A 14761-nucleotide genomic window follows, 5' to 3' on the forward strand; every position below is an offset into this window, starting at 1 on the left:
TTTGGCAGTTGCACAATTTTTAATGCCATAAAAGTTTTAGGAGTTAGGAATCTCATTCATGGCATCTGGGAAACCTGATGCTGGTTTCCCAGATCCTAAAGCGCTGGGAAGGAGGGAGCGTGTGGCTCCCAGGACCCAGTGTTGCCCTTGCCAAGGCTTTCACCGAGCAGGGGTTTGCGTTCTCTCTGCAGAGCTAAAATTGCAAGCTCCTTCCAGGCACCTGGACCAGGATCTGGACCTGCATAAACTGTTGGTGCAGCTGGTCCTGTTGCATGTTCCTTCATCTTTTATATTTCAGGGGGAGGATATTTTAACAGGTGGTTTAACAAGTGATGGGATGAGAGGAAATGGCCTCAGGTTGCACCAGGGGAGCTTTAGATTGGATATTAGGAAAATTTCTTTACTTGTAGAGAAGTAAAGCCCTGGCAGAGGTTGCCCAAGGGAATGGTGGTCTCTCCATCCCTGGAGGGGATAAAAAAGCATATAGATGTGGCGTTTCAGGACATGGTTTAGTCAGCAAGGTGGGATTGGGCTGAAGGTTGGACTGGATGAGCTTAGAGGGCTTTTCCAACCTTAATAGTTGCATAATTGATGCAGAACAGGACAAGATGGGACAGGACAAGCCTCTGCTCCCAGTTCCATTGAGGGGAGCGGGATTTGCTGCATCCGCGCTCAGCAAGTGAGCAAAGGCAGGAGGTTGCTGAAGAACTGGGAGTGCAGAAGGACTTGGTGCTGTGCCACGACGCCGGGTGGGAGCTGGGTGCTGCGGGCGCCAGCCTGGCCCGGGAGGTGTTGCTGCAGCAGCTCAGGGCTGAGCTGAAGCTGCCAGGCATCGCTCGGGTTGTGCCGTTTGGGGAACAAATTCTCGCTTGCCGCTTCTCCAGGTGGGTTTTGGCTTCCTCGCCAGCTGGGGAGCAAAGTCGCAGCCCCACGGGCTCGTGGAGCGGGTGCCAGGGCGGCCGCGGGAACAGCTTGGGCTGCGAGCGGAGCTGAGCCCCGATGCGCGGCTGCGCCCGTCCCCGTGGGAGGCTGGCGGGGACGGGGAGGGGAGCGTGTGGCGGGGCCCTCCGGGTGCCAAGTTCTCCCCTCGGCTCCACCTGCCACCGCTTGGCAGATCCCGGTGGGAGCTGTGACTGGTCCTGCTGGCCCTGCCAGCACTGCGGGGCGATGCCAGCCTCGGCAGATGTTGCTGCAGCCTCAGCAGGCGGAGCGGCCACGTGGCCCTGGTTTCTCTTGCAGATCCATTCCCTTCGCTCCAAGGAAGAGGCTGAGCCATCTTCCTAGCTGCCTCGGCACCTCCGGGTTCTTGCTGGGCTTTAAGGAGTTTTTATTACTCAAGAACTTATCAGCCATCAGTTGGTTGAGTTTAATAAGAAATTACGCTCCCTGGCCCTTCAACTATGAAATGCATTGAGCCGTGTGATGTCAAAAGGTCTCCAATGGATTTTTTTTTTTTTTTACCTCTGCTTAATCTGGTTTCCTCCTCATTTCTCATCACAGCAGATATGCTATGTCTGCTGTCACGGTGCCATCACCGGCCTCTCGAATGGAAAAAACCTTTCTGTCCACGCAGGTCTGAGCTGGTGCTCCATCCCACCTTCACCAGGGTAATTTTCCTGCTTGTGACAAGGACTGGGATAAGATCTTGTCTAAAGTCCCCAGAGCCACCAGCCCTCCCACCCCTCTGGTTTGAGGCAGAGCTCGTGTCCTCACGTGGCCTTTTCTGGCCCGGTAACGGTCATTGTCATGTGAGCAGGAGAATTTGAGCACAGGAAAGCATTTTTCTGATGAGACACTGATTTCTTATCAGATCTCCGCTGCCTGGCTCAGCAGCTCAGTGTCTTGCTTGGGTGGGTGCTGTGAGCAGAGGCTCCTCCAGCCACTCGATGCTTCGGGCACCTGGGTGTGAGCGGGGAAAGGCTGTTTCCATCTGTCATGGGGGACAAGTAGACTGGTTGCTGCAGGAACAGCTCAAATCCAGCATCTCATTCTCCCCAGCCACCGGGAACGGGGCACATCCATCCACATGGGATCGATGTGGGACCAGCAGCCCAGCACAGAGCACTCAGGTGATGCTGAACATCGATTGCAGGCAGATCGAGCTGCCCACGGCATGGTTTGGTTATTTTTGCAAGACCTTCAAGGTCTCTTCATTCCTGGTTAACTCTTCTTTGCCTCTCTGAGCATCCTTGGCTGCTTGGTGTGGCAGGTTCCCTCTTCTTCTCCAGTGCTGGAGCTCAGCATTGCTGCACGGATGCATGTGAATTCGTGAAGCATTGAGGAGAGACCTCATCTTCATGAAAGGAGGTTGTGATGAGATGGGTGCTGGTCTCTTCTCCCAAGTAACAAGTGATAGGATGAGAGGAAATGGCCTCAAGTTGCACCAGGGGAGGTTTAGGTTAGATATTAGGGAGAATTTGTTTACTTGCAGAGTGGTGAAGCCCTGGTAGATGCTGCCCAGGGCAGCAGTGAAGTTTTCCTCACTGAGGAGCTTCGAACAACGTGTGATTGTGGTGCTTTAGGACATGGTTTAGTGGGCACAGTGGTGTTGGGCTGATGGTTGGACTGGATGAGCTTAGAGAGCTTTTCCAACATTAACGTTTCTAGGATTCTGTGGTCCAAAGCAGCATCTACTGCCCCAGGAGCAGAGCACTTGCTCACTCCCCGATATCTTGTCATTTACAGGCTTTATGAGGAAGAGCTGAGAGAGCTGGGGGTGTTTAGCCTGGAGAAGAGGAGGCTGAGGGGAGACCTCATTGCTCTCTCCAACTCCCTGAAAGGAGGTTGTGGAGAGGAGGGAGCTGGGCTCTTCTCCCAAGGGACAGGGGACAGGACGAGAGGGAATGGCCCCAAGCTCCACCAGGGGAGGGTCAGGCCAAATATTAGGAAAAAATTTTTCATGGAAAGGGTCATTGGGCACTGGCAGAGGCTGCCCAGGGAGGGGGTTGAGTCACCTTCCCTGGAGGGGTTTAAGGGATGGTGGACGAGGTGCTGAGGGACATGGGTTAGTGATTGATGGGAATGGTTGGACTCGATGATCCGATGGGTCTCTTCCAACCTGGTGATTCTATGATTCTATGAATGATGTACAATTGACCCACTGTGTGTGGCGTGTTAGGGCACCACATTTGTGAATATTGCTGTATAGACTGCATGTGCTGAGCCCGGCTGGGAGCAGACACAAAGCCGAGCTGTCTGCCCCGGCTGGGGGGACGGCGGCTCTGTTCCCCCCCGATGACTGCCTCACTGTTCCCATCGCACCCGCAACGAGTGGCGCCGGGGCAGAGCGGGGGCTTCATTGTGCTCGGGGCTGTACGCAGACATTGTGAGAAGCAGTTATGTTTCTGAAGAGCTTAAATAGGAGCAAGGAGATGTAGCGTGGAGGAATTGGCTGGTATGTGGAGGGGAGAGCGCTGCCCAGCGCAGAGACCTCGCTCCTCTCTGGAGTTGGCACCAGCTACTGGAGAGGGGGCACAGAGCATGGCATTGGGCATCTTCCTCTCCAGTGAATACATTTGGTGCTGATGCTGTGTGGAAACAGCTCCTTGGACAGCTGCTGAGAGCAAAACCGTGTCTGGCATGGCAGGTGTAAATGCAGACATCCTACCTCGATGCGTTAGCTGCTTTTACCAGCCCCTCGCTGGGAATTGCTTTGCTGACCCAGCTGCTCTGCCCGGCCCATCGCAGCCCTGGTGAGGGTGAGGTGTCACCCTGCAAGGGGCTTTTTGCACGCTCCGGTGGCTTTTGTCACCACCCTGCCACATCAGGTTTGTGTGGCAGAAGGCAGAGGTCTTGAAACCCCCAAAGTGGGAAGATCTACCTTTGGATTTCAAGATAGGTGTTCACCTCTGTTGCTTAGGTGGGCTTCCAGGGTGCAGGACTAGGTAACTGTGCCCTTTCCCCGGGTCATAGAATCATGGAATGGGTTGGATTGGAAGGGACCTCAAGCCCATCCAGTTCCACCCCTGCCATGAGCAGGGACACTTCCCACTGGATCAGGGGCTCCAAGCCCCATCCAACCTGTGGCAGCTCGGTCCCCTGTGAGATGAGGGACGGGTGCTCCTCTCCTGCTCAGGAGTGTGGGGACCATCAGTGCGATGGATGTGAGACAGCAATAGATCTGCAGGCAGGCCCTTGTGAGAGGCTTTCAAACTGCAATAATGCTTATTTACTTCTCATCAGCAGAGCAATCAGAATTAAAAGGTCACCCCATCCTCTGGTCGTCCCTGCAGCAGGGCTGCGGGAGCGAGCCAGGTTTCAGGGATCAGCAGGAAAGGACAATTAATCCTTGTTGCCAGCATGAATCGTGTTTGCAGCGTGAATCCTCGCAACACAACACCCTCCTCGTTTCCCTAGACCTCCAGCTTCAGCTCTGGGGTCCCGGTGCTGTCTCTGTGGCAGGGAGAGTGCACCTTCCCTGTCACTCTGACCCGGATCCTGGCATGCAGGAGGGCTGGGCAAGCTCTTTGCCCTTGGTGACGTCTCCTCACCTCTCGTTTTCCATCTGCATCGCCCGTATTGACTCAAAGCTCTTTGGAGCACGTCCCATCGCTTCCCATGGGGTTGGCCCAGCACAGGATGCACGGCAAAGGACTCACAGGCTACGGATGCTACAGGCATGATGTAAATGCAGAGGGGGGAACACTCTTGGCCCCAGATTAAGGGAGGAAGAGGAAAGAGCCCACCGGGTGTGTGTGGTGTGCCCAGCCTCCTCGCTCTGCGCTCTCCAGAAGTGCTCAGCAAAGAGGAGCAGGATTTTTTTGGGGGTCGTCATGGCAGAGTGTGCAATGAATCCTGCCTGTGCCAGCCGTGACTCATGGCTGCGGCTGTTGGAGAGCCGGGAAGGGCTCCAGCCAGCAACTCAGCACTCTGGAGTTTGCTCTGAGCCAGGACTGTCCCCCCACCATCTGTGCCTCAGTTTCCCCATCTGCAGAACAGGCACAAAGCCTACCTATGGGTCTCTGGTGTGAGGTTTCCTGGGCTGTGCAGCCCTCCCCACCGTGGGGCCATCTGGGCTGTGGTTTCAAGACTCAAGCGGTGGAAAGTCCAACCTTTAGGATGCCACAACGAGCTGGTGCAGCAGAAGAAGCTGGGGAGAAACGCTGGGGGCGAACAAAAAAGGGGTTGAGTTTGCAAAGCAGGCAGCCGTGTCTGGAGCAGGTGAGCTGGTTTTCACCAAGCAAGGTGGTTTAATTGGCTTCCATCTCGTTGATCAGCAAAGTGCCCTTTGGTGGGTGTTTAAATCTGTGTAAATCGGGTTTCTCAGAGCATTGCTGAGGCCACAGTTGTTTCGGCTGGATATTTAACACTTGTAGCAGGTGGAAATGCAATTCTTGGCTCTCCCATGAGTGTGATCAGGGCCAGGGTGCAAGTGTCCCCCTAAGTGTGTGCGCTGGTGGCTCTGAGGCACCGATGGTCTTGATGAGCTTGGCTGGGTCAAGGCGAGCTGGCTTGTGCCTCTGATGTCCCTCAGGTCTTCGCTGCTTGTACCTCCTTTCTTTGGGGTAACCTCCCAAAGGAGGTTTGGGGTAACAGGGGGCTGGAGAGCAGGCCTTGTGAGGAGCGTCTGAGAGAGCTGGGAGTGTTTAGCCTGGAGAAGAGGAGGCTGAGGGGAGACCTCATTGCTCTCTGCAACTCCCTGAGAGGAGGTTGTGGAGAGGAGGGAGCTGGGCTCTTCTCCCAAGGGACAGGGGACAGGATGAGAGGGAATGGCCTCAAGCTCCACCAGGGGAGGGTCAGGCTGGACATTAGGAAAATCTTTTTCATGGAAAGGGTGATTGGGCAGTGGCAGAGGCTGCCCAGGGAGGGGGTTGAGTCCCCTTCCCTGGAGGGGTTTAAGGGCTGGGTGGACGAGGTGCTGAGGGACATGGGTTAGTGATTGATGGGAACAGTTGGACTCGGTGATCCAGTGGATCTCTTCCAACCTGGTTGTTCTATGATTCTATGAAACGGGCTCTGGTGACCCCATCGCCGAGCAGCCTCGGTCCCTTGCAAGCGTCCACTCTCCAGGCTTGCACCCAGGGCTGGGATGGGTGGCAGCATGAGAAAGGGCCCTGTGAGCAGCACCAGCAGCCTGTGGCACGCTACGGCACACCAGCACCTCACGGCACACTGGTGATGGCCCTTGGCTTTGGCAGGGCAGGGGCAGTGTGGCAATCCACAGGCGCTGCTGGCGGCGTGTGGCCGTGCTCTGGCTCGCAGCCCATGTGATGTATTTGAGGGGGCATGCTGACATTTCAAGAGGAGAGGGGAAAAAAATAAAACAACCCTACCCAGAGACCCACGGGGAGCTCTGAAATGCCTGAGCCAGAAAAGAGAGACAGAGAGACAGACAGCCGCGCGGAGCGGAGGAATAAAACCGGGCACGGCGGTGAAAGTTGCCGGGGCTGGGAAAGGATGTGAGCGAAGCTGCTGGCTCGGAGCCGGGAGGATGCGATGGCCACTGGCACAGAAACTGGGGCAGCGAGTGCCAGCCGTGGTGACAACCCCACGTTCCCCTCGCTAGGACGGGGACCGAGGGGTGACAGGAGCTGTGTGGCAGCCGGCTGCCAGCTCGGGAGCTCCTGCATCCATCCGCCCCGCGCGCTGGCATCGCTCCGGCTCCGCTTCTCCGTGCGGAGGATTCGGTTCTGGATGTAAAGCGACAGGCGCCGCGCGTTGAGCGCCGACCGATTGCTGCGTGCAGGCTTCCTCGAGGTCAGTGCCGTGTGATAAGGTTGGTAACAACCCACCTAGCTGCTCGCTTGCGCTGCATGTTTAATGATGAAGCGATTCTGTATTTAATTAACATAAACAGCTAACGCAACTCGATCCGTCTCCTTAGATTTAACTTGACAGAGGCGGCGTGTTGCTTGAAATGCCAAGTGATTAGTAAAACCATCTTTAATTTGGTTTAAACATATGCGGTAAAATGCATGTGTTTGTCGCACAGATTTTTGGAGCCGTGCTCCGAGCCGTCTCCTGGTTCCTCTCGGCTGCCTGGGTGCCACCATGCTTCCTCGCTGGGCAAAGCATCCCTTTGGCGCTTCCCCTAGAGCCGTGCCGAGGCTGCGGGAGCCGGAGAGACCCACCGAGCCTGGGGACTACCGGCTGACTCCGTTGCTCGTGGGTATGGACTGGAGTGGGGGGATGTGATGTGTATGGACCAGAGAAGGGGGACGTGGAGAGGGATGCGGGTACCGGAGGCAGCGGGTGATGCTGGTCCCAGCCCCACGCAGGTGGGCTCTGCCCCAGGAGGTGATGGCGCGAGCTGGATGCCCAGCGCTGGGGAGAGGAGGCGAGCAGGGCTGCAGGCAGCTGCTGCTGCCCTCCTTTTGCTTGAATAAACCTCGCTGCCTGGACAGCTTCTGACTGGCGCTGGTGGAAGGGCCGCGGGGTGGAGGGACCGTGGTTCTCTCTCCGCTGGGTCCCAGCGGGCGTTAGGAAGGGCAGGAGAGCGCAAGGGTTTGCTCCGGGCCGGCAGCGATGGAAGGAAGGACGGCATCTCGGCATCTGCCTCCGAGGATGGCGCAGTGGCCTTGTCCTCGTGTCACCTCATGCGAGGTGGGACGTGTCAGGGATGGGTTGGATGGGCACCTTGGTGTCCTCATGCCCTGCAGACAAGGGGGACACGTGTCCCAGCAGCATCTCTGTGCGCTGGGGGCTCTGATCAGGCTGGCAGTGAAGCCTTGTTAGATCTTCCACCATGTTTTCAGATTGCGATATCTTTTTTTTCCTGCATCAAAGAGGCTTTAGACGTGGCTCTGAGTGGTTTTTTTTTTCAGCATTTTTGATTTTTAACTAGCTGTGACTAACCAGGCTGCCACAGCCGGCTGTGACCAACCACCTACCTGTGCGCTTATAAATAGAGTCTGTTCTCCGCACCCCATTTGGAGCTTTCCTGAGCCCCTCTGTAACACCAAACAGGTTCTTCCAGCCTCTCCCCCGCAGCCACCAGAGCACAGCATCGCCCCAGCTCCTGGCAGGAGTCACCCAAAAAATCAGTGCCCCCCTAGACCCTACCCAGAGGCTGTGGCACTAGGGCTTGGTGCCATGGCCAGACCTGCCGAGCTCCGGGCTGTGTGTCCAAGCGTGTCACGATGGTGACAGGAGCCAAGTCTTTGAAAGAGTTGGATCCCCCTGTGCCAAGGCAGAGACGGGCCAAGTGTTGTGCCGGGCTGAGCGCGGCGCCGCTCCTCCTGCCTCAGCCGACGTGGTCGAGGTCCCCAGCGCGCGCCAAGCCAGGGAAAATCCCCCTCCCAGGCGCTTTCTCACGGATCTGAGATCTTTGGTGACTCCAGCTGGAGGCTCTAATTCCAGGCTGCAGGGCAAAGGCTGGAAGAGCCATGGCTTTGACTGAATTCTTTCCTTAGCGGCTTTCTTGTGAGCCCCCATCCTGGCAGGGATGCTGGAGGGGTGGTTGCTTCCCTTGGCCCTGCTGTGCTTTCGGATGGATTTTCTGTGATGAGGTGCAGCGCACGGTTGAAGCTCCTGTCAGGCAGCTGCATCCTCCCGCTGGCGAGCGAGCGGTTAGCACGACCACACTAATGGCAGGAGATGAGAGGAAGCACTTCGCTTGCTTGAAAAAAATTACACCAAGTGCATTTAGCGCAACGGCTGGGCTGGCGCAGTGCATCGCTGCTCAGGGGCATCGCCCGCTCGACTCGCATCCTTCCCCCTGCACTGGAGCTTTGTGCCTTGCCTGTTCGCCCTCCTCCCCATCAACTTGTTGCCTTTTCTCTTCAGCTTTGATGGCCAGCTCTCTGAATTGAAGCTTGCCTGTGTTTCTGAGCTGGTGTGGCAGTGCCTGGGTTGTGCATCCCTCGTGGTTGTCCCCCAGAGCAGGGTGCAGCCTGCAAACAGCCTCATGCCCAGCTCTTGGCTCTAACCTTGTGGCTTCTGGTGGCAGCTGGAGGATCCTGCTGCAGGAACCCCCTCCTGCTGCTGGAACACGCCGCTTCATATCATTTCTCCTATCATGGAAGCAATTGTGGTGGCCTTGCTCTGTTTAGTGACTCCCCTCGGTGTCTCATTAGAGGAAGAAATGGTGCTGTCAGGAGCTGATTTTGGTGCATGTCCCCTCCTCCTCCCCACTGCTGGCTCCCCTTGCCCTCCAGCCAGCTCCACAGCCTCCCCACGCCTCTGCCCTCTCACTCTGCTTGCAGAGAAATGAGCATAAAGCATGAATGTGAAGCCCTGACCACAGGGCTCAGATGAGGTCCTGCCTCCAGCCAAGCAAATTCCTGCAGCCATGGGTTATCACTGAAGGCTGGAGTCCCAGGGCACCAGCAGCCACTCTCCAAGCTTTCCCTGTTGCTCCATCCCTGGAGTGGTTTTGCGTGGTGTACGGACATGCAAAATCTCTGCTGTGGCCCTGAGACCCAGTCTGGGGGCTCTTTCCTTCCAACCAGCCCCAACTCTCACTTGCAGTGGGACCCTATCCCCTAACATCACCCCCTCAATTTCCCTTACCCTCCCAGGCAGCCCCTCTCCTCATCTCCTTCCCTCTGCTCTGGGCTAAGAGGAGCCATTGATTTGGTGTCTTGAGGGGGCAGTTTATCGCTTTCCTGTTGCCTGAGAGATTGGGATTGATTTCCAGAACAATCTGCTCAAGGTGGGAGCACCCGGGATCTGTGCTGCGACTCGAATTTGCAGGGGGTTGGTGGGGGAAGCTGCATCTTTCGGGCTTTTCTCCTGAGCTGCTGCACTGCCTGGTGCTGGGAATCCTCCAGGGAGACCCACAGGGTATGAGGGGTTCTTAGAGCAGCACAAATTCTCCTGCCTCCAGGGAAAGGGGGGATGAAGACGGCAGCTCTGCAGGTGATGGGGGGTCCGTGGGCTCAGGTCTCACTGCTTTCCCACGCTCATCCTGAAGGTTTCTCCCCCACCCAGGGCACAAGGGGGGGACCTGGGTCCTTGGGGAGACTTGGCTGGGCTTAGCTGCACGACTGCGGGTGAGTCAGTGCCCCGCGTCCATGCACGCCCTGCACGGAGGCAGACGCTGCACGCGCCTGTCTCAGCGAGTGGTGGGAGTCAGCAGGCGCTGCCAAGATGCTGGGAAACTTCCTGGTCCTCTGGGGAGATGCTAAATACTGATGCAGGCAGGGCACCACGCTGGGTAGAAAGGCAGCACGTGGCTCTGCCTGTGCTTCTTTCTCCCTACTCCGACACTGGGTTCAGCTGCTTTGTGTCTCAGCATCCCTATCTGCAGCGGGGCTCATGCACTTTGGGGGTAAATTCTTTCCCTACCCCAGCTCTGTGCCTCAGTTTCCCTCTCCCATCTGGGGCCAAAGGGGATCCTCAGGCTTGGACCTGGCTGGCACCACCAGGCTATTCTCATCCCAGTTGCCAGGCCACTGGCTGCACCGCTTCCAACCGCTGCTGCCGCATGGGTGGGAGATGAGACCACAATGTGGTTTGTGTTTATGCTGTGAAGAGTCTGGCCCTTTCCATCCTCTCCCCTCCTTTATTTTTATCTGGCGTCCCCGAGCTGTTGGCATCTCCCCAGCCACTGTGCCGTCCCCTCCAGCTGAGGATGCAGCCTCTTGCCAGGGCACGCGGGGCTCCTTTCTCCTCCGGTCCTTGGCAGGGAAGGCTCTGCCCTGGGTAGGGATGCTCTCCATGTGCAGAGGATGATGATGATGGCTTCAGCCTCCTGCCAAAGGCTGGAGAGAAAGCTGATGGCAGGGGGAAGATTTGCCCTGACTCTCCCAGCCGTGCGCCATCCTTCCTTTGCTCCCTCAACCTCCACCTGTCTTGTTTCCCCTTGCCTAAGCGAGGGCAGCTCCTTTCTGTCTCCTGCCACACTGGGGATCAGTGCTTCTCGCTGCTGGGGTATCCAGGGATGGGGAGAAACCCTCCTTTAGATGCTGCTCTTTCCATAGGGAAACGTTCCCGCTTAGCCATCATAGGATCAGTCCCACAAGCTCTATCCCCTCACAGAGGTGGGTGAGGCTGGAGGAGCTCCTTGATGCATCAGGTCCCCCTTTCCCTGTCTGAGAGCATGGGGGCCACAGCCTGGCTCATGTGCTGGGCTCTTCTCCCAAGGGACAGGGGACAGGACGAGAGGGAATGGCCTCAAGCTCCACCAGGGGAGGGTCAGGCTGGACATTAGGAAAAAATTTTTCGTGGAAAGGGTGATTGAGCACTGGCAAAGGCTGCCCAGGGAGGGGGTTGAGTCCCCTTCCCTGGAGGGGTTTAAGGTGGATGAGGGGCTGAGGGACATGGGTTAGTGATTGATGGGAATGGTTGGACTCAGTGATCCGATGGGTGTCTTGCAATCTGGTGATTCTATGATTTTATGTTCCCCATCCGAAGGAGGGATGTGGGGATGAGGCTCCAGGCAGGCAGGTGCTGCTCCTAATCCTGAGCACAAAGTGAGCAGCTGGCCCTGCGCTTGGCGCTGCTGTCCAGGGGAGTTAGGAGGTGAACTCGTCTCCCGTTTCCATGTGCAGGCGTGGGTGTGATAACACCCGGTGAGGTGGGAAGTAGCTGCTGCTTTTTCCAGGGCTGGCCAGATGGGATTTCTCCTTCAGTTTGGGTTTTGACAATGACACGGGGATTTGTCTGGTTGATTCTCCGCTTCCAAAGTAAAGGAGCTGCTTGTCAGGGCAGCATCGCAGAGAGATGCCAGCTGGAGTGCCCCGAGCTCCAGCCGAGGAGCAACCAGTGCGCACCAATGCAGCTCACGGCTTCGGACCAGCTCCTCATCCCCGTTCCAGCCGCGTTGGCAGGACTGGCTTTAGCAGGGTGCAAGCAGCATCCAGGGCACGTAACGGCTGGGGCTGTAGGGTCGGATCCGGACCGCCACGGCGCACGGGCACCGTGCCCCTGCCAAGCCGTGTCCTGGCTGCGGTGCCAGTGGAGCGGAGCTGTGTGGTCTATGCTAACCTGCCTGGGAAGTACCCAGCGAAATGGTTGGCGGGGAGGGTTTTATTTCCCTTGGTTCCACTTGAATTTGAGAGTGAAAGGCACGGCAGGGAGGCTGCTGCTGATCTGGGGCTGAGGCACAGCTCAGTGCTGTGGGAAGGACCCTTGGGAACGGGAGAGGCAGTGGGAGAGCTGCGTATCTTCCCTCCTGCCAGGCTGCCGGGCACAGCACGGGTGCAGGGGATGTTTATGCAGCAAGGGATGTTGATGGTCCATCGGGGGTGGCATCACCCGGCTTTTCCCAGGAGACTCAGTGCCAGGTCTCCATCAACCTGGGAGCAAGAGGACGCCAGGGGAGCTTCAGCCCTTCAGCCGATCAGCTTTCACTGCCTGTATCGCTCACCTGGTGCTCTGAGAGGGATGGGAAGAGCATGCAGATGCCCTCACTTCAATACTTAGGGATAGCTGAGGCTCTGGAGTGAGTCCAGAGAAGAGCAATGAAGCTGGTGAGGGGGCTGGAGAACAAGAGGAGAGGCTGAGAGAGCTGGGGATGTTTAGCCTGGAGAAGAGGAGGCTGAGGGGAGACCTCATTGCTCTCTATAACTACCTGAGAGGAGGTTGTGGAGAGGAGGGAGCTGGGCTCTTCTCCCAAGGGACAGGGGACAGGATGAGAGGGAATGGCCTCAAGCTCCGCCACGGGAGGGTCAGGCTGGACATCAGAAAAAATTTTTCCCGGAAAGGGTGATTGGGCAGTGGCAGAGGCTGCCCAGGGAGGGGGTTGAGTCCCCTTCCCTGGAGGGGTTTAAGGGATGGTGGACGAGGTGCTGAGGGACGTGGTTTAGTGATTGATGGGAATGGATGGACTCGATGATCCAGTGAGTGTCTTCCAACCAGGTGTTTCTATGATTCTATGACCCAGGGTCTGGACCACTCCCTACAGGACAGGGGCATCCAGAGCCCATGGGCTCAGCCTGAAACAGGGCACATTCCTCTGCAGGTTGACTTTAGACAAACAGATCTGGCTGTGTAAAGCGCTGGCGATGGCTGGACCCACTCGATGTGCAGTGGTGGTGTGGGCAAAGGGCACTCGTGTCCCCCCAGTGTGTTGACTGTCTTGTCCCTGCTCCTGGCATGGCTTTGGTAGGAGAACACCAGTGGCTGTGCAGCTCCTAGTGAATTTTGGCTGTTTTTCTGGCCTTGTTGTGGGGCTGAGATGGGAGCCTGGGGCAGGATGCTGAACCACCCTATCCCCATCCCAAAATGAGTGTAAACGGTGCGTGGTTGAGCCAGAACAGGGTCCCATGGTCAGCAATGCCTCTGCAGGTCCCTTTTCCCCAAGAGCTCTTGGCTTGGGCAGGGATGGGTATTTCTGGGGTCCTCCCTCGGCGTGGGCTGCTCGGCGCAGCTGGGAGCGAAGCGCAGCCGGAGCGGGAGCCGTGCAGGCTTCCCAGCTCCCTGAGAGCAGCGTGGCAGGGAAGGGGTTAGTGCTGAGCGGGGCGCTGGGTGCTGGGCAGCCTCCTCAGGCGCTGTGCAGGCAGCGGGGCTGGCAGCTCAGCAGCCGCAGCCTTTGGGAGGAAAGCAAGTGCATCCCGCTCTTCCCGCTGCCTTAATGGCCGGGTGTTGGGGAGACGCATCGCTCCGAGGGGCTTCTTTTCTTTTGCCTCCCTCTCTCCCCAGATGCACTCTCTCCGTCCCCTCCCCTCACCCCTTTTTGCACAAGAGCTATCTTGGACTATTTTTCATGCTCCGCTAAACTGCCAGCGCTTTCACGGCCCGCGTGAGCCTTGCTGCCTCATGAAGATTTATGAAACTGCAGTAATAAACTGTGTTTGAAAGATCCTTTTTTATGATAAACCCCTGCCAAGCTGCTTGGGGGGGGATCCAGGAGGACCGCGCTGCTGATCCTGCAGCCGCTCTGGGCTGGCGTGGCTCTCGTGGGGCAGAACCCACAGCTCAGGACAGGTTTTTAGGGGCATCTCAGACCCTCTCTTGCCGGCGAGGGAGCAGGGAGTTGGTGGAGAGCTGCAGCTGACGCTGCAAAGTGCAGCTCCTGGAGAGCATCACCCAGAGAACGGTTGGGTGCCCTGGATCTCTCGGAAAAGAGGTGATGGCCGCATCCTGCTAGGCACAGGGGACTCCTCTGCCAGCAGGTAAGGCAGATGGATGGATGAATCGGCAAAGAGAACCGCGCTCCCTTAACCCCTCGCTGCTTGGAGAGGGACTTGCCAGGATTTACCGTGGGATTTTGGCTGTCGTGGGAGCCCTGCGCCCAGCCAAGGAGCCGCCTTCAGCTCCCAAGGACGCGAGGGCTTCTTCTCCCACCTCGTCGAAGCAGTTTGCCGGCCACCGTGGAAGCCGCCCTGCGCCCGCGGGTAAGCAACGGGAATGTCCCTGGGTGTGGGACGTATCCTGCTTGCCTGGGCTGGGACGGTGCTGAGATGGGGACCCTGGGCAGGCTCCGGCCACTGGCTCTCCCACCCCAGTGACCTACTTGGAAGCAGCTTTTGGAAGCACTTTCCACGGATCCGCTGTTACTGGAAGCAGGAGAGCCTGCGTGCGGGTACCGCTGCTCCAGCATCCGCGCACGGTACCTGCACGAGGGGGAGAGAAAGAACTCGATGGGGGGATTTCAAGTGGTGGGATGTAATTATCAGCTTGGGATGAGGCCAGGAGGGAAGAATTAACACCCTCCTTCCATGCATAGTTCCAGGGAAGTGTGCGGGTGATGTAAGGTCCCTTTCTGAGGGATCTCTTGGACCCCAGTTGTTGGCTGTCCCTGTATCAAATGATCTCTGCCTTCTCCGAGCTGGGATCTGGAGGGGAAAGTGGTTGATGAGGAGACAGGCACACGCGTGCCTGCTGTGGTTTTGCCCCTCCAAGTGGCTTTCATGGATCACAGGGTTCATAGTGCTGG

The 14761-nt window shown here is 57.5% G+C and overlaps 1 protein-coding gene across 15 annotated transcripts in view; it reads left to right on the forward strand.

The window, feature by feature from the left end:
* The window catches only part of SRCIN1 (SRC kinase signaling inhibitor 1), an 81746-nt gene that overhangs the window by 15541 nt on the left and 51444 nt on the right, over positions 1 to 14761 (forward strand). For 8 of the 15 annotated variants that reach the window (XM_069877199.1, XM_069877201.1, XM_069877203.1 and 5 more), the window contains exon 1: positions 13978 to 14219. The exons of 4 other annotated variants lie outside the window; for them this stretch is intronic. In XM_069877199.1, coding sequence (XP_069733300.1) covers positions 14015 to 14219 — 205 coding nt within the window. In that variant the 5' untranslated portion in view covers positions 13978 to 14014. Of the gene's footprint in view, positions 1 to 6515; positions 6697 to 6931; positions 7109 to 13977; positions 14220 to 14761 lie in introns of those variants that run through there. 3 more of the 15 variants (XM_069877202.1, XM_069877217.1, XM_069877207.1) reach the window with 2 other exon arrangements.

This window comes from Phaenicophaeus curvirostris, chromosome 26 (genome assembly GCF_032191515.1).
Source record: "Phaenicophaeus curvirostris isolate KB17595 chromosome 26, BPBGC_Pcur_1.0, whole genome shotgun sequence".
NCBI lineage: Eukaryota > Metazoa > Chordata > Aves > Cuculiformes > Cuculidae > Phaenicophaeus > Phaenicophaeus curvirostris.